The 17,946-nt window shown below is 51.5% G+C and overlaps 1 protein-coding gene across 4 annotated transcripts; it reads right to left on the minus strand.

Annotated features, from left to right (window-relative positions):
- Positions 1 to 927: 927 nt before the first annotated feature.
- FAM3A (FAM3 metabolism regulating signaling molecule A) lies at positions 928 to 11,663 on the minus strand. Of its 4 annotated transcripts, none has more exons than XM_087813433.1 (10): positions 11,440 to 11,663; positions 11,281 to 11,342; positions 9,574 to 9,687; positions 8,961 to 8,984; positions 6,660 to 6,821; positions 6,481 to 6,539; positions 5,931 to 5,981; positions 5,531 to 5,615; positions 5,328 to 5,454; positions 928 to 4,135 (listed from the first exon to the last, which is right to left on the minus strand). In XM_087813433.1, the coding sequence occupies exons 5-10, from the start codon at positions 6,809 to 6,811 to the stop codon at positions 4,040 to 4,042; spliced, it is 570 nt and encodes a 189-aa protein (XP_087669559.1). In that variant the 5' UTR covers positions 6,812 to 6,821; positions 8,961 to 8,984; positions 9,574 to 9,687; positions 11,281 to 11,342; positions 11,440 to 11,663; the 3' UTR covers positions 928 to 4,039. The 4 variants fall into 4 exon arrangements, with proteins under 4 accessions (XP_087669559.1, XP_016077423.1, XP_016077425.1 ...); XM_016221937.2 differs by having other exon boundaries at positions 6,660 to 6,783; positions 11,440 to 11,520; XM_016221939.2 differs by lacking the exon at positions 5,931 to 5,981 and having other exon boundaries at positions 6,660 to 6,783; positions 11,440 to 11,520.
- Positions 11,664 to 17,946: the final 6,283 nt, after the last annotated feature.

Below are 17,946 nucleotides of genomic sequence, written 5' to 3' on the forward strand. Positions count from 1 at the left end.
TCTTTAGCCTCAGAGGACCAGTAAAGCATAAGCCATTTATGTGTGGACTTGGTGTCCCAGAACATTTGAAACTGCCCCTCTCAAGTGGGGTTGAGGGGTCCTGATGTAAGCAGGCTGGCACACGTGAGAGGGCTTGGCTTGGCACATGCTGCATTGAGGACTGCAGTTTGCAAAAGTGGTGGGGAGTGGGCTGTCTAAGGACAGGGAAAAGCTGGCCAGAGGGATAAGGGGAATGGTTCTGGTGGAAGAGTAGGGGAAGGAAAACCTAAAAGGTGTGTCCTTCCTGGAGGAAACCTGCATATTTTTTTGTTTGTTTCTTTTTATCCTCACCCAAGGATATGTTTATTGATTTTTTAGGGAGGAAGGGGGAGAGAAACATTGATGTGAGAGAGAAACATCAGTCATCCCAACCATGGATTGAACCTGCAACCTTTTGGCGTATGGGACAACCCTCGGGCCAAGTGAGCCACCTAGCCAGGCCGAAACCTGTGCTTTTATATTACCACTGAATGGGAATTGGTGCCAGGAGTCAGGGAGAACAAATGCAGTTAGAAGGTTGCTCCCCATTATCGTCAGTCACTTCAGCCTTCCCTGAAAAGCCATAGTGCTGGGGTGTCTGACATGAGGGAATTTGGAGGCCTTCTCAGCAGGAAAAAGGGATGGCTAAATTGAAGGCAAGAGAATGTTTGTAGTTAATTTAAGGAATTAATAATTTACCCCAGAAGAGAAGGAAGGGCTCTACAAATCAGTCAAGGATATCTAGTTTCAAAAAAGAAGTCATCTGGACTGCGAGAACAGATAGAACAGATTTTATATATATAATAACTATATTATATATATATATATATATAATAACTATATTATATATATAATACAGTTATATATAATATTACATATATTATATAATAACTATATAATAGTTATATATATATATAACTATTGATTTCAGAGAGAGGAAGGGAGGAGAGAGAGACAGAAACATCAATGATGAGAGAGTCATGGATCAGCTGCCTCCTGCATGCCTCTGACTGGGGATGGAGCCTGCAACCAAGGCATGTGCCCTGTCCAGGAATTGAACCGCGATCTCCTGGATCCTAGGCCGATGCTTAACCGCTGAACCCTGCCCCGCCAGGCTAGAACAAATTATAATGACAGCCAAAATAACACAAATGCACTTCAAATGGGAGACCTGCCACCGTATTATTAATAGGGTCACAATGGTGACCAGAGAGGAGTGCCTAACTTCTCCCCAGGCAGAGGCCTCCCGGAATACTATGTGATAAATAAGGATGCATGGAAGCATATTCTATACAAGCACAAGGATGAGATGTATTTGATATTTACAAGGAAGTGTATTGCCTACCTAGCATCAGGTCACAGCACCTCAATTTCCTTTGGGGGAACCATCTCTACTCCACTCTTGGTACACAAGGTTTGTCTGTGGATGACCCCAATGCTGGCCTCTGGGGTAGGCACATGCCCAGGTGTAGCCAATCAGAGCCACACAGACTGATGCAAGGATAAGCCCATAATCCAGTCTGGACCAATGAGAGTCCCCAGGGACAAGTACTGGAACTATTGGGAAGGTGGGAGCTCTTTTTTGGCTGAGGTTGCCTTCCCCTACCTGGAGGAGACAGTATGTTTAAGAAGGAATGAAATACAGAGAAAAGCAGAGCCAAGAAATGGAGAGAGTTCATGTCCTGACGACTTTATTAGAGCTAGTATCACCCATGGGCTTTGGGGTCTGTTACAGAAACAGTAAATCTCCCTCCTGTCATTATTTATTTTTGCTTATGCAGTTTGAGTTGGAATTATGGTATTTGTAATTGAGGACGTTATAATCCTAAAGTGTAGGGCTCTGGGTGGGTGGGGTGACATCGTGGCAGAGGACTGCAGGATAAAGCTTGACCTCCACTTTGGAAAGTTGGGCAGGCTGTGCTCCACACTGCTATCAGCTTCTAGCCTGTGTGAGGCCAAGTGGGGGATAAAGCTGGCCTGTTTCCATCTGTGTGACTGGCTACCCCTTGTGAGGGCACAGCCCCCTGAGGAGTTGGGAGCTGTCACTGGGGCTCAATGTCACACTCCCAGCATATAACTGCCTAGCCCATGGCAGGCATCTGGTGAATGTTTGGGGAAGGTCGGGCAGTCACAGCAGTTGAGAGGCACAGTGCAGCCTACAAACCTCCCAGCCTTGCAGTACAGACCTTCAGTGAGGTTCCATTTCATTTGATTACTGCAGTAGCCTCAATGGGTACGTTGGGGTTTATTTATACTATTCTCTCTACTTTAGGGGACCTTTGAAAATTTCCATAATAAAAGGTTTAAAAATGAATACATGTATGATACTATAATGGTAGATACACATCATTATATATTTGTCAAACCAACAGACTACCACACAAGAGGGAACCCTTATGTTAACTTTGGGCTTTGGGTGATGATGACGTGTCAGTGGAGGTTGGGTATGTATGTGGGAACTCTTTCTCTGTACTTTCTGCTCAACTTTGCTGTGAACCTAAAACTCACTAAAAAAAGAGTCTATAAAAAAATGAATACATGTAAAGTGCTTGGCACAGGGTTAGGCTGGGTGTCAGCTTCCATGATCATCTCCTAGGCAAGCAAGCTGGGCCCTCTTTGAGTCTCCACTTCCCTGACCCTTCCTGGCATCACAACCAAAGCCTCTCACACCTCTTCTGCCTGTTCTTTAAATCTTTTATTTCTTGACACTTTGCTCGCACTCTGGAAGCACTGAACTCCTAGAAGGCAGAGGCTCAGGAAGCCCACCTTCAGAACAGGACTTGTAAGTCTACCACCCCCACCATGGCCCCCTCAAGGCTGCCTGGCTGGTGCCCCAATTCCTCCCATCTAGGAAATCCCAACTGCCTTCTCTTCTTTTTCTGACTCCAGACCACTTCTTTGCCCCCTGGATGTGGTATTCCAGCAAAACTCCTGATAGTTTCTTGCTGGTTCTCGTTCAATGAAGGGAAATATAACTAATCTGTGAGAAATGACAAATAGTCCACATGACTCTGTCCTTTGCAGTCCTGATTTCAAAGGCATCTAAAGTTGAGTGCTGTGGGGAGACACACTAGCTCTCAAGGAGGCTGGGTGTACTGGGGAGACCTGTGGGCTGGTTTTAATCCCCACCTGTGTCCCTACAGGCCTGTGCTATGTCCAAGGGAGTCAGTGATTTTCCTGCAGCCCCAGAGAGCAGAACTGTCTCCCAAGCAAGGATATGGGGCTACTAGCTGGGGAGCTGCTCTACTCACTGCCTGAGTCACAGCTCAGCAATGGTAGGACATGTCCCAGGCAGGATTCTTGGAGACAAAGGATGTTTGCTAAGGCTGTGGGGGTAGGTTGGCTGAGCCTTCAGGACACATCCCTCCCATCCCAGGACAACACGACCCCTGACTCAGTGCTGAATGCACTCATTCCACTGGGGGCACCAATTTATTAAGAGGCCATCTAGAAGCTGGTTCCTCTGACAAACTGCAGGAGCCGCCACCCACTGCACTAGGGACAGTGGCCAGGCTTACTACCTTACCGCCCTCGCCAGCCAGGCTGTAGGGCGGTTCCGTCCTGCAGAGAGTGGGGCAGGAGGCAGCCAGGTCCCCTACCACAGCTGTAGGAATCATTGGAAACAGGACTAGCCTTTAGAGTAGTGAGTGGCTCTGGGGCGGAGAGGTTCTGGAAGATGCCCAACCAGCTGGCTGTGCAGTGAGGGGCAAGTACCCAGGGCCTTGTGCCTGGGGATGCTTGGGAATTGGGTGGGGGCTGACTAGGGAAAGCAGCTTTAGGAAAAGAAAGAGATGGGTACCTGGGCTCCCCTGACAAAGTGTGATGAGGCTGACCATTGCAGTCCCCCCACCAGTCACACACTGGTCACCGGTCACCACCTTCGAGCCCTGATGTGTTGAAGCAAGAGAGCACTCCTGGCCAGGAATGGGGTCAGGACTCAGCCCTGCGCTGGCACTGCTGCTGCCTCCTCCGGGGCCGGGCACACGCAGCCTCCCTCAGCCTGGTCCTTGCGCTTGTCTGGCTAGCTGGCTGTGGTTCTCCTAGGGATGCAGCCTTCCATTTCCAGTGCCTCGGGCCAGCCTTCGTACTTATTGGTGTGCCTACTGTTCTTCACGTGCTGCAGGGGGGGTTGGGCAGGAAGTCACAGCCTCAGCCCTCAGGTACAGGAGACAGAACTATCAGTCCCCTTGCACTGGTGTCAAGTAACCATTCACTCTCAGGGCACCCCGGCACACACACTCCCATCCTAGCACCTTGATTTTTTTTTTTTTTCCATCCTCACCTGAGGATATTTTTTCCATTGCTTTTCAGAGAGTGGAAGGGGGAGAGAGAGAGAGAGAGAGAGAGAGAGAGAGAGAGAGAGAAACATCGATGCACATCGAGAGAGAGATGCACATCGATTGGGTGCCTCCTGCACACGCCCCGATGGGGGCCGGGGATTGAGCCTGCAACTGAGATACCTGCCCTTGACCAGAATCGAACCCAGGACCCTTCAGTCTGCGGGACGACACTCTAACCATTGAGCAAAACCACCTAGGGCACCTTGATTTTCTCATCTAAAAATGGCAATAGCTGCATTGGCGTACCCTCCTCACAGGTGCAGGGAGGGGGGGTGTCAACTTCTCTGCACTTCTGTGGGCCTGGCACACACTGGGAAGGTAAGGAGGAAGTCTGAATGTCTGTCTTCACCCAGCCCACACGGAGCTGCTGGAAGAGCAAGGTCAGGGGGGGTGTTTCTTCTCTGGGGGCTAAGTTGCTCTTTTGGTTTCTTTTCCAGAAACTACTGAAATAGCCTGTTTATCTTGTCCTGCTATGGGGACAGGACTTGGGGATACCATGGCTTTCACAGAGTTGGGAGCCTCCCAAAGATGAGGATGGCACCTGGGGTTTACCCGCCCCTCAAACAAGGTCTGACATGTGGCCCCAGAGAAGCAGATGGCAGCCAGCGCTGGTGGGAGAAGGGTGTGCAGTGTGAATAGGGATTTTAGGTTTTGGGAGGATGGGACAGGACCAAACATCTTGAAGATGTTTGGGAGGGAAGTTTCTTAGTTGTGAGTCTTGCCTGTGTGAAAGCTATGCCACTTAAAGACCCTTTAGGGTGAAATCCATACAGGACAGGGAAGATCAAAATTACTGCCCCTCCATGGGCAGACTGGGAAGGGGCTGGGGCTGTCCAAGGTGGGGGTGCAGGGGCAAAATTTAGGAAAGGCTGCAGCATGAACAGAAGGGGACCTCATGAGATGCAGGTAGAAAGACCAGGCCACCTGCCCTGGGCTGGGAATCGGAGGTACCAGGCTCTCCACTCATACCTGCTCAAAGGGGCTCTTGTTCTGCACACCCTTGGCCCCTACAAACACCCAGCTGTCCCGGAAGGCCAGGTCCTTGACATTCTTGCTGCCCAGATCGCTGAAAAGCTTTCTGGTTTCTTCATTCATCCTGCCACACAGAAGGAAAAGATGTGAGCTGTCGCCATAGGAGGGGAAGGCTGAAGCTGGCCTGGGCAATCACTTACTTGGTGGCTGGGTCATCGTAAGATGCTACGAACACCAGGGTGCCTTCATGCAGTGGCCGAATAAACTTCAGTAGCTCGTTGACATCTGGGGGCACAGGTCCCATCAAACATGGAACATCAGACATCACTGAGCATCCCTCTCCCACCAACCCCTGTTCTCCAAGTGAGTACACTTAAAGTAGGGATCAGGCCAGGGACACATCCTACTAAGGGTGTAACTGGTGTAAGAAGCCAAGGCACTCCCCATGACCACATACCTGTTCCTCCCCCTGCCTTTTCTGAACCCAGGGAAGTGCTTGAGAAGCCCCCAGCAAATGGACAGGGAAAGCAGTGTTTCAGGAGAAGGATACCCAGTCATTCTGCTGCACAGTCAAAAAAGGGGGGCATGGCAGCCACTCACCTCCTGCCCACATGTCGAAGGCCCGGGCCTCAATGAGCTCACCGCTAACTCCTGGGTTAGAACGGAGGATCAGGATCTTGCTGGGCAAGCCACCAGGGCAATTCCATCCTATCACCTCAGTCCTCCCAGACCAGGCTCACAACATGGCATGGCCACTGGGTGCAGCCCTTCTGGAAACTTTTCAAATATCCCTGCATATTCATGTCAACTGTGCTCCTTGTTCAGACAGCTGTGACCCACTCAAGGCTGCAGAGCTTCTGTCTGGCATTTGAGGTCCCCCAGGGGTTCCCAACAAAGCATGCTTCAAATTCCTGCAAACTTCCAATTCTTTATTGCTACCATGCTTTTGTTCATTAAGTCACTTCTCTGTGAAGCCTTCAGTGAGCACAGGCCCCTTCCCTACCTCCCTAGGAATTCTGGAGGGGAGGTAAGGGGAGAGCCAAGACAAACATCCAGATGCCCCCTCCTTGTGGGGAGGGGGTGGAGAAGGTCACAGCAGGGTTCCCCCTTTCCTGAACCAAACTGTGACCCTACATCATAGCGAACTCACCATTCACCAGGGCAATGTTCAGTCCACGGCCCACGTTGTCCTTGACACTGCTCATGAGCCTAGCAAGGGGAAAACCCTCAAGTGGCAGTCTGCTCCACTCTCCTGACCTTGCAAACCCAGCCTCCAATCACCCATTCCCTCTCCCATCCCACTCATTATACCCAAGGGAAGGAGCTCACATCTTGTCCTCGAGGCAGATCTTGGGTCCGATGACATTGGCAGCCCCGCTGACCATGCGGAAGGCCAGGTGTTCCTCAGGACATGGCTGGGGCAGACCGCACTTGTACTTCCTGGCCCGCGGCACTGGGCAGGGACAGCAGGGGTGACCCATAGGCCTAGCCCTAGGGTCACCCGAAGTCTGAGAGGGGAAGGTCACGACCACCCCATAGGGAGGAATGAGTGATGACACCGCAGGGGACCAGTGGGGGGAGGGGACATGGCTCAGGCGAGAGACACTTTTTTTTTTTAATCCTCACCCAAGGATATTTTTTCCATTGCTTTTCAGAGAGAATGGAAGGGAGAGGGGGAGAGAAAGAGTGAGAGAGAAGTATGAGAGACACATCGATTGGTTGCCTCCTGCAAGAGCCCCGACCTGGAGCTGGGGTTGAGCCTGTAACTGAGGTTTGTGCTGTTGGCCAGAATCAAACCCAGGACCCTTCAGTCTGCGGGCCAATGACACTCTAACCACTAAGCGAAACCAGCTAGGGCCAGGGACACTTTCATAGACACTCTATATCTGCTGGGGCTGGTCTCAGGGCAAGGTGGCAGGGATCCCAGGGAGGCTCTTCTTCCACTGGTCAGAGAAGAGAAAGAAAGAGCAGCTGGGAGGGCAACTGCACAGATGAGCACACAGCCAGAACAGACTGCAGGAAAGCAGTAACGCAGAGAGCGCCTGATTCCCATGGGGCAGAAGTGGAAGGACAGGAGGAGGACAACCTCTGTCACAGGTTGTATTGTGTCCCCACAAAAGATTTGTTGACGTTCTAACTCCCAGTATCTTGTAATGTCACCCTATTTGAAAATAGGGTCATTGAAGATATAATTCATTAAGATGAGATCATCCTGGAGTAGGATGGCCCTAAATCCAATGACAAGTGTCCTTATAAGATACAGAAGAGAAGACAGACACAGAGGAGAAGACACATGAAGACAGAGGCAGAGACACAGACACATGAAGACAGAGGCAGAGACTGGAATGATGTGGCCACGAGCCAAGGAACAATTGGGGCCACCAGAAGCTGGAAGAGGCAGGAAGGATCCTCCCCTAGAGCCTCCAGAGGGTATGGCAGTGCCAGGAAATTGACACAGATTTTGAGCCCAGGAAGTGCTACTATAAAATAATCCCTAAAAATGTGGACATGGCTTTGGAACTGAGTAATGGATAGAAACTGGAGAATTTTGAGGTGCATGTTAGAAAAGACCTAGGCTGCCTTGAAGAGACTATTAGTAGAAATGTAGACATTAAAGGTGATTGTGGTAAGGGCTCAGAAAGAGAGAAGAGCAGTAGAGAAATCTATTGTCTTGGAGAATACATATATAATGGTGACCAGAATGCTGGCAGAAATGTGAATGTTACAGTCTGTTCTGGTGAGATCTCAGAAATGGGGAACATTATTGGACACTGGAGGAAAGGCCATCCTTGTCATCAAGTGACAAAGAACTTGGCTGAATTGTGTTTTAGTGTTTTGGGGAAGGTAGAACTTGTAAATACTGAACTTGGATATTTCACTATTTCCAAGCAAAGTGCTGAGGGCAGGGCCTGGTTTCCCTGGAACCATCTCACAGTAAGATGTGGAAGGAAAGAGTAAAATGAGAAGGGAATTATTAAGCGTAAAGGAACAAGACTGTGAAGATTTAGGAAATTCTCAACCTAATCATATTGCAAAAAATGAGAAAGCATGCTTTGGAGAGAACACCAAGGATGTGGCCAGACAACTGTTCTCCAAAGAACTGAGGTGTGTGACTTATGGATCCACTCAACTATGTCATCAGAAACCAGAAATAGAGATGGGGTTACCCAGGAAAGATTCGGAGGACCCTATTGTCCTATAGTTTAGACCCTCATGAATTGCACAGGAGACCATCCCCTCCATTCCAGAGCCCTGCCCCCTCCACCAGAGGGCCCAGAAGACAGGGCATTGGGCCACAGACAATTCTTCTCAGGCCTTGAAACCTAATGGCATTTGCCCTGCTGGGTTTCGGACTTGCTTGGGACTAGTGACCCCTTTATTCCTTCCAATATTTCCCTTTTGAAATGGGACTGTCTATCCTATGCCTGTCCCACCAGTGTATTCTGGAAGCAAGTAACTTGTTTTCTAGGTTCACAGCATGCAGGCAGCTCCAGCAGGCTGTGTTGGCTAGTTTTGGGGGAGAGAAATGGAGAACAGAAACCCTGGAGAACTGGGGGCAGGCAAGGGTATCACATAAGTAGTATGAGGGGCAGGCCCGGAGGAGGAGCAAGGAGGTGACAGGAGCCTTACCTGCAGTCACTGAGTTCTCTGGACCTGTTGGTACAGAGAGTTGTTTCTGTTAGTGTAGAGGCCTCCTGGGGCCTGCAGCAGGACAGCCTGGCTCTATACCATGCAGTCAAGGTGGTGGGGCAGCAGGCTCAGAGACCAAGGGCTAAGACAGGCCTTGGTATGTTCCTGCTCAAGTCTAAGTGATGTTCGTGTGCAAAGCTCCCTGCTCCAGGAAAAGGGTAAATTGATATTGTAAAAAGTACTTAGGTGACCTGTCACCAGAGACAAGGTAGAGTCCCTCCCGAATCTCAGCTCAGTGGAAAGCCTGTAGGGAGCAACCAGGGTGTCCTCCCCAATGTTCAGCAGAAGTCCCCCTACCCCTCACTTAGGCCCCACTGACTCCAACTGGGCTCAGAATTCTAATCAGTGGGGATTGGCTTCCCAGCCAAAGCAACTTCCTAGCCCAAGGCTGTGCTGGATGCCCAGAGACAGACTGAGGGCAGCTAGAGGTGGCCTTCCAGGAAGAGAAAGAAAACCTAGGTTACCCCTACCCCCACCCTGAGCTTCAGCCCACAGGCCCAGGTGGCCACCCTGGGGACCTCCGTAGGGAGGCAAGGAAGAGCCCCACACTCACTGGTGAAGAGGTGCTGGATGCGAGGTAAGCCACTGCCAGGTCCACCCAGGAGGATGCTGACTACAATCCAGGTGAGACCCACAGTCACAACCAGAGCCACGATGCGGAGGGGGCCTGGAGGCAAGACAGACAAGGCAAGGCCACCTCAGATCCCAGTGAGCTTCAAATAACCCCAGTGCCTCTTATGACCAGGTCTCCCCATCCACTTGGAAGAAGCGATTGGAGAAAAGGAAGGTGGAGACCTGTGGCCATCCACAAGGCAACAGGGGGAGTCGAGCTCCTCACAGGTGGAAGGAGGAAATGAAGTTCCAACTCCAAGGCTCTCAGCTTGTTTCTCCCTGGCAGGTGTGGAGGAGCCTTCCAGAACTCACTGCTCAAGAGGGCTCCAGCACTCCCCCAGGAGCTCCCTAACTTCCTCCCTCTGAGGCTGCTGACATTTGTGTTCCACCCATCGTGTCCTCTTTTTCTCCTGTTATGGTGAAGGAGGAGGTCTCTACGCCTTTTGAAGACCAGTCCCTTCATCTGCTATGACTTGGACCCCGAGCTCTCCTCCCTGCTCAGGTTTCTTGTTACAAAAATCATTCCATCTCTGTCTCTCTTCTATTTTCAACATCCTCATAAGAGAGCACAGGAAAAAAAGCCCTCATTCAGAATCACATCCTTACAGTTACTGATCTCTCTCTCCTCCCTTCCTCTTCCCCATCAGTCCCTCCAAACTCACCTACACTAGCTCTTTCCATAGTCTCACCTCTCACCCTCTCACAACCTACCCCAATCTGGCCTTGCCTCCATAACCCCATGAAAACAACTTGTTTCCAAGGCCACCCATGACATTCTTGGTGTCCACTCCCCAGGTCACTTGTCAGCCCTAATCTTCCTTGACCTCTCAGTTGACTGCCCAAGCCCTCCTGCTGAAGACACTTCTCCGCTGGCTTCCAGGACAACACACTCTGACCCTACCTGGACACTCCTCATCCTCCTGGCTTAGATCCTCCTCCTCTACTCTCCCCTGAAAAGCTAGACTTTCCCAGGCTTCTGTCTCAGGCTGCCTCCTGTGCCTATACTCTACTCTCCTTCCTCTACCCTCCCTATAGGTGCTCTCATTTACTTCTGGCCTTGAATTACACCCCCCCCCCCCCCAGCAGTGGCTCTTTTTTTTTTGGCCCTAACCTTGAGGCTACACCCTCCCAGCCAGTTTGTCACTGGCCAGCTCCACTGGAATACATTCATAACCCTGCAACCTTAGGTATAAACTCCAATTCTTGACTTCTGTTCTCCACCCCGAAGCTGCCACTCCCTAATCCACCTTCATCTTCATTATCCAGCGAACAGCAGGGCTAGCACTAGGTTCACATTCAACCCCACAGCCACTTGGGTCAGTTTTTCCTTTAAGACCACTGCCTGTCCACCTAGCCTCCATGCTCCCTGGAACCTCTCTGGCAACTTATTTTCTGAACAGCAGCCAGTTACCCGAGTTGGCAGAAATTCACTATCCTAATCCTCATCTCACAACATGGGGATCTGAAATCCTCAGAAGTGAAAGGATCTGTTTAAGGTTCTAGAATGAATGCTTGTGCATAGTTCTCCGTTTCTAAAAGCAAACCCAGTGGTACCCCTTGGCCCCTCCAGACACAGACCTCTGGACACCTGGGCCTCTAGCCAGGCCCCCTTTCCAACTTCCTCCTGCTCACTGAGGAAGCCACCCACCTGCCAACCTCATGTCCACTTCTCCGGCTGGGTTGAGGCCGCCAGCAGGTGAACCGTGCACTCTGGAGGCAACAAAGCAGAAGAGCAGGTTTGGGTGGGGATCAGGGATGAGCCAGTGCTGGGCCCTTGCTGCGGGACGGGCGCGATCGGTGTACTAACTTGTTCGTCCAACCTCCAGGCCGGGCTCCTGGGGAACGCGGAGAGAAGCTCCGTTGGGACAGGAGGGGCCTCGGAAACGCGTCGGCTCAAGGTCGATCGTGCCCACGGGAGCCTCTGAGATGCAAATGGAAGTGGTTCTCTCTGACGCGGGCCCCTCCCGTGGGAGGCCCCGAGCTCAGGCCGCCCCTCCAAGCCTGGGGCCGGTGACGTGAACTGGGCCGACCGGAGACTTGCCTAGCTGTGGGGAGATGCGACCTCAGTCGGGGGCAGCCCTGTCAGGTCGGCCACCCCGTCCTGCTCAGCGAAAGGAAAGAGCTTAGGCAGCCAAGCCGCGCGGCCTGGCAATGGCGGCCCGGGGCGGAGCCACAGCCCGCAGGCCCCACCCCCACTTTGGGCTAGGGCTTCGCCTCTAGGCCGCCAGGTGGGGGGGTGGGGGTGGAAAGCGACGGAGGCCCAGCCCCTAGCCCGGCGCAGCCCCGCCCGCAGGCCCGCCTCTGCCATTTGCTCCCGCCACCGGTTGAGAGGGGCCCCGCCTCTGATTCGCTCTCCAGAAGAGCCACTGGGTACCCCATACGGCAGGAGCTCTATCCAGCCCCGCCTCTGTCCCCGCGTATGCTCCGCCCCCAAAGTCTTCCATCATACTCCCATTTGGTGGGAAATTCCAGCTTCCCAGGCTTGGAGTGCTGGGGCTACGCCGGTGCCCTGCGGTCGGATTTCTGAAGCCTAGGAAGAGGCGAATGGATCTGGGGGCGTAATTCGAAATTCTTTCAAAGTTGATATATGTGCCTTTTAGAAACACTGAGGTACAGAAGAGTATACAGGCGAAAACACCAGAATGGGACGAGCCAGAGACAAGGAGGCTCAGCCTTCCGATGCCTTCCCTCTCAGTCTGATTTCTAGGTGGAAGCGCATTCACACTGTCTTCCATATCGCTCCACTGATGGGAGGGGAAAACTCCTGACTGCTCCTCTGGCCGCTTTCAGGAGGGTGTCCTTGACATCACCCAGTGCATCTTGATCACTACTGCACTGGGAGAGCTGGGGCCACCCCTGTCAGCAGGACATCCTTCTGGAGGGCAGCAGCTAGGTGGCATGGAACCATAGAAAATCCATGCCCTTTGACCCAGTGACCTCACTACAGGAACATTCCTAAGGAAAGAGTCCAAAATACAGAGAAATCTTATACAGCTAGGCAGTGAGAGACCTCTGGTTAGAATCCAGTAGCTTCTACACTGGCATACACAACACTCTCTCATTCTCCTTAACAACATCAAGGTAATCGGTTTTAGGACACTGCTACTGCAGTCAGGGGTATTTTGGATTTTGTCATGGAATTTGGGATTAGGGATAATGGTGGCCATTTGCCAAACTTGCATATATTTGTGGGTGCTGAACCTTGGGCACCATGCCCTCCTCAATGGTCTTTTCTGCAATGCCTGTAGTTGTGATGTCCATTAGAGGAAGTTCTCTCTTACACTCCTGGGCTGACAGCCAGGCTTGGGGCATCTGCCAGGCTGGTCATTCTTAGAGGACAGTGTTTACATCTTACTCACAGCAAGTATTTTGGAAACGTTGAGGGTCCAGAGGCACATCCACCATCCCTAGGTGCACCACATGAATGATGGGCCAGAAACCTTGGATTCAATTCCAGGTCTGTTGTGCCCTAAGAAGTAGACAGCCTTGTGCAAGTTCCTTATTTCTTCTGGGACTGTTTTTCGATGGGAACATAGAAAGGATTAGACCCTCATGTTACAGGCCCTCATGTCCCTGCCCCAGTACAAGCAACCAGGATGAAGTGGCAGAGAATGTCTCCTCTGGGCCCTCCTGCTTGTGTCCCAGTGTAGCTCCCATAGCTAAGGTGCCAACTGACTGTTTTACCCTGGGTCCTCATGTCCCAGTATAGGCACCCAGACTTGAGGTGGCAGTTGATACTATCAACTGGTCCCTCTTTCCCTTCTCTCAGTGTGGACACCGACCACTGAGTTGTCAGTTGATGATAATCATGTGGCCCTGTGTGCTTCTGCCCCAGTGCAGGTACCTCCTGCCTCTATCCCAGAGTAGGCACCCAGAGCTGAAGTGACACTTGACTTCCTCATCTAGTCCTTCATGTCTCTGCCTATGTTTAATGACCCAAAGCTGAAGTGACAGTTGAATCACTTCAGTGGTCCCTCATTCCCCTTTCCAATGTAGGCACCAAGATTTGTGCTTTCAGTTGACTGTCTTCACCCGGACCCTCATGTGCAGGCACACAGTGTGAAGTGATAGTTGATGGTCTGCAGTTGGGCCCTTATGTCTCTACCTAGTCCCTCATTCTCCTTTTTGGTGTAAATATCAATATCTGGGCTTTCTGTTGATGCTATCACCTGGGCTCTAATGTCTCTGACTTGTGTAGCTACACAGAGCTGAGGTGACATTTGAGTGCTCTTATGTCTTCCCCAGTGTAGCTCCCATCACTGAAGTGTTACTTGTGTGTTGTTGTGTCTTGGATCCTCATGCTCGGCCTCAGAGTAGGGACCCAGATCTGAGGTAATAGTTGAATACCCTCATCTGTCCCTCATGCCTCTACCAGAGGCTAGGCATCAAGAGCTGATGTGAGCCCTGGCTGGGTAGCTAAATTGGCATTGTCCCGATGCGTCAAGGTTGCAGGTTTAATCTCCCATCAGGCCACATACAAGAAGCAACCAATGAATGCATAAATGGGTGGAACAACAAATTGATGTTTCTCTCAAGTCAATTAAAAAAAAGAGCTGATGTGAAAGGTGACTCTTCACTCATGAGCCCATAAGCCTCACCCTAGTTTAGGCATCCAGAAGTTAAATATTAGTTCAATGTCAAAACCTGGACCCAGTGTTATGCCCCTGCCCCAGTGTAGGCACCAGAGCTGAAGGAACTGTTGGCTGTCCTCACATGGCCCTACTGCTTTGTCCCAGTGTAGGAATTCAGTGCCAGTTGAAAGCCCTTATATCTCAGCACCAAAGTCACTACCCAGAGCTGAGGTGACAGGTATCTTTCCTCACCTGAGACCTGTTGTATCTGCCCCAGTGTAAGCACACAGATATGAGTGACAACTATCTCTCATTACCAGGTCTGTCATCTCTGTCCCACATTGTAAGACCCCAGAGCTGAGGTGACATTTGACTCAATTCAGTGAGGCCCTAAGGTCTGTGTCAGAATGAATTCACCCAGAGATGAGGTGATAAGTTGACTGTCTTCCCTTGATTCCTCATGCTTGTGTCTCATTGTAGGTACCCAGACTGCAGGTAACAGCTGAATGTCTTTACCTGGGACCTCATGCCTCTTCCCCATTGCAGGCTCCTAGAGCTGAGATGACCGTCAACTGCCCTCATCAGGGCTTTCACCTATTTATCCTTCATAGGCACCCAGAAGTCAGGTCACAGTTGAGTATCCTCACCAGGGTCCTTACATCTATGCCCCAGTGTAGCACCCAGATCTGAGGTGTCAATTGGTTGCCTTCACCTAGGCCCTCATGCTTCTGTCACAATGGAGACATTCAGAGCAGGATCAGATCAGGAGGTCCCCACAGTCTTTCCACCCTGCTCACACACAGTCGTCATGTGCTGGGGGCCTGGGAGGAGCTGGGTCCCTCCTCCACTTCAGGCTCCTGCTGCTGTCCCTACTTGGATCATCCTACACTTCTGGGAGTGTCCCCCTCGGTGATGCCATGCCAGCACCTTCCCCTGGGGATCTGGGAGGACTATCCCTAGCACACAGCTCCGCTCGATCCCCTAAAGTCTGTAAACTTCTGGTGGGCTCTGTGGAAGGGCTCTGAGCATGAAGACTCCCTTGGGGTCAGGAAGGGCCCGTGCCTTTATTTGCTCTCAGCCTTCCCCCAGGAGTTTGATGTCCTCTTCAGGTCCCTATTTTGAGGATTTGAAGTTTCAGGACTGCAGGCGAGGGTAGGTGGGGATTTAGATGTCTACTCGGGGAGCAGGCAGGACAGCGCCCTCTGGTGGTAAGCATGGGGAAAGTGTGGCTGCGTCTTCAGGGACAGGCTTTCCATCATTCTGGGGGTCCACTGCTGTCACCCTGGGCCTTTGCAAAAGGGCCTCCTCTGCCCCCATCACAGCCATGTGGCTGCACCTCAGAGTCAAGGGTAAGGCCCTCTGTAGCCACACTGGAGCCCACAAGCTACAGGGAACCTGAGTCCCTAGGCTGGCCTCGTTGCCCCTTCTCCAGGCCACAGGACAAAGCCCATGGTCCTCTGGCCAAAGCCTGGTCTCTAATCCTGTCCACATGGAGCCTTCTCAGGTGCTCTGCATGGACCTGGGCTAGAAGGGACCATGAAATCCACAGCTTTGAAAAGTCACCTTAGGAGCCTGTGACTTATCCCTGCCCCATAAAACTCCCTTTTCTCCTATTAAGAAAAAAATTCAGGTGAACTTGATGTCCCTCCTCCCATATCCTGGAGATGCCATCTGCCCTGGTTACAGGAGATGGGGAGAGGAGGAATAGTGCCCAGGGATAGTTGTGTATATAGTGTGAATGTGTGTGTGATGTGCCATCCTAGTTTATGGGATGGGAACAGGCCAACCCATAATCTGAATTTCTTCATCTATATATTGTTTTTGCAGAGACCTGGGTGGGAGCCTCAGCTCATCCCTCTTACCTGGTGCTCCACCTGTTGAACTGCACTGGACTCCCAATTGCTGCCATCCCAGCCCAGGGGGATAGTGCAGGAGTAAGAACAGCTGGCTTTCAATGGCAGGCCAAGGATGGCTGGGGAAAAAGCCCTGCGTAATTGCCTTCCCAAGCAGGGGTAGGGGGCAGAGGGAACATAGGCCAAGCTGGAGGGAGGAGCCGTGGGGGCCAAGCTCTTGCTAACAGCCTGAGGGCCTTCCCCATCCTGTAACACTGAGCCCTGTCAACTGCAGGACCCCAGTGAGTGTCCTCACCTCCCTGGGACTGGAGCTTTCCAACCCTGGTCATTTCCTGGGTTGCTGGTTTGTTCCCTCCAGAAAACTTATCACCCACCACATCTGATCATTTGTTCTTTTTCATCCAACAGAACCCAGGCTCATGAATGCAGGGACCACAGTGCTGGTTCCTGACATCTCCCCAGTGCTCAGCTGAGAGGAGCCTGGGAAGAGGGGGGATAGACGTGCAAGGGGTGCTACCTTTGTTGAGAGTATACTGGGTTGAACAGTGTCCTCCCAACTCTGTGTCTACCTGGAACTTCGGAATGTGGCCTTATTAAAAAATGGGGTGTTGCCCTAGCTGGTTTTCTCAGTGGTTAGAGCATTGGCCCGAGGACTGAGGGGTCCCAGGTTCAATTCCAGCCAAGGGCATGTACCTTGGTTACAGGCTCCATGTGGGAAGCAACCAATTGATGTCTCTCTCACATCGATGTCCCCTCCCCCCACTCTGAAAAGCAATGGAAAAAATGTCCTCGGGTGAGGATTTAAAAAGAAAAAAAAAAGGGGGGGGGAGCAGCTGGGCGTGGCTCAGCAGTTGAGCATGGACCTAGGATCCAGGAGATTGGGGTTTGATTCTTGGTCAGGGCACATGCCCCGGTTGCGGGCTCGTTCCCCAGTTGGGGGTGTGCAGGAGGCAGCTGATCAATGACTCTCTCATCATTGATGTTTCTCTCTCTCTCTCTCTCCCTCTCCTTTCCTCTCTCTGAAATCAATAAAAGATACATTAAAAAAATAAAATAAAATAAAAAGGGGGTGTCTGTAGAGGTAATCAAGGTAAGTTAGGTTGAGGTCACACTGGAATATGATGACCCCTAATCCAACATGATTGTTCTTATAAAAAAAACCAGGGAGACAGATACACGGGGTGGGGGGGGGGTGTTCTTTGAAGACGGAGGCAGACAATGATGTGTCTACAAGCCAAGGAATGCCGGCCACCACCAGAAACTAACAAGGAGGACCCTCCCGCAGAGCCTTGGAGGCAGTGCAGCCCTGCTCATTCCTCGATTTCAGACTTCTGGCTTCCAGAACTGTGACAAGATAAATAAGTTGTCTTAAGCCTATGATGCATGCTGTTTTGTTATGGTGGCCCCGGGGAACAAATACAAGCAGAGACTCCATGACCTCAGGGCCACAGCTGTCTGCCTCAGAGTGGCCAAGCTGTGGTGCCTGCCTGGACTATCCACTCCCTCTCGGCATCTGATGTTAGTCACAAGATCCTGTTGCCTTTCCTTCCTAAATACTTCTCACTTTTATGGGCTGGCAATGTGTGCAAATCGCCCCCACCTTCCCTGAGGTGACCTGGCTGGGGCAGGAACACTGTCAGGGTGGAGGTCTATGTGGGCAGCATGTGCAGTGAAGCATTTTGGTGGAAGGTGAAAAGAACTCGATCTATCCTTATATCCCATGGAGTGAGACAGGATGAAGGTACAGAGGTGAGGGGGACTCTGGAGGTGCTAGGATGCAGGACTGGGTCATGATGGGACACAGGGTCAGGGGTGAAGGATGTCCAGGTTCCCAGCCTAGCCAGTGGTAGAAAGTGGGTGACAGGGAGAGGGTGTGGCCAGGAGGACTCC

Source organism: Miniopterus natalensis, chromosome X (assembly GCF_054644295.1).
Source record: "Miniopterus natalensis isolate mMinNat1 chromosome X, mMinNat1.hap1, whole genome shotgun sequence".
NCBI classification, from domain to species: Eukaryota; Metazoa; Chordata; class Mammalia; order Chiroptera; family Miniopteridae; genus Miniopterus; species Miniopterus natalensis.

Bases quoted from the DNA above. Each gene is read 5' to 3' on its own strand.
- FAM3A (XM_016221937.2), bottom strand. The intron at 6,784-8,960 runs GTAAGGCTCCTG...GTCCCTGCCCAG, and splicing joins AGAGAACTCAGTGACTGCAG to TGCCGCGGGCCAGGAAGTAC. The intron at 5,982-6,480 runs GTGAGTTCGCTA...GTTCTAACCCAG, and splicing joins GAACATTGCCCTGGTGAATG to GAGTTAGCGGTGAGCTCATT.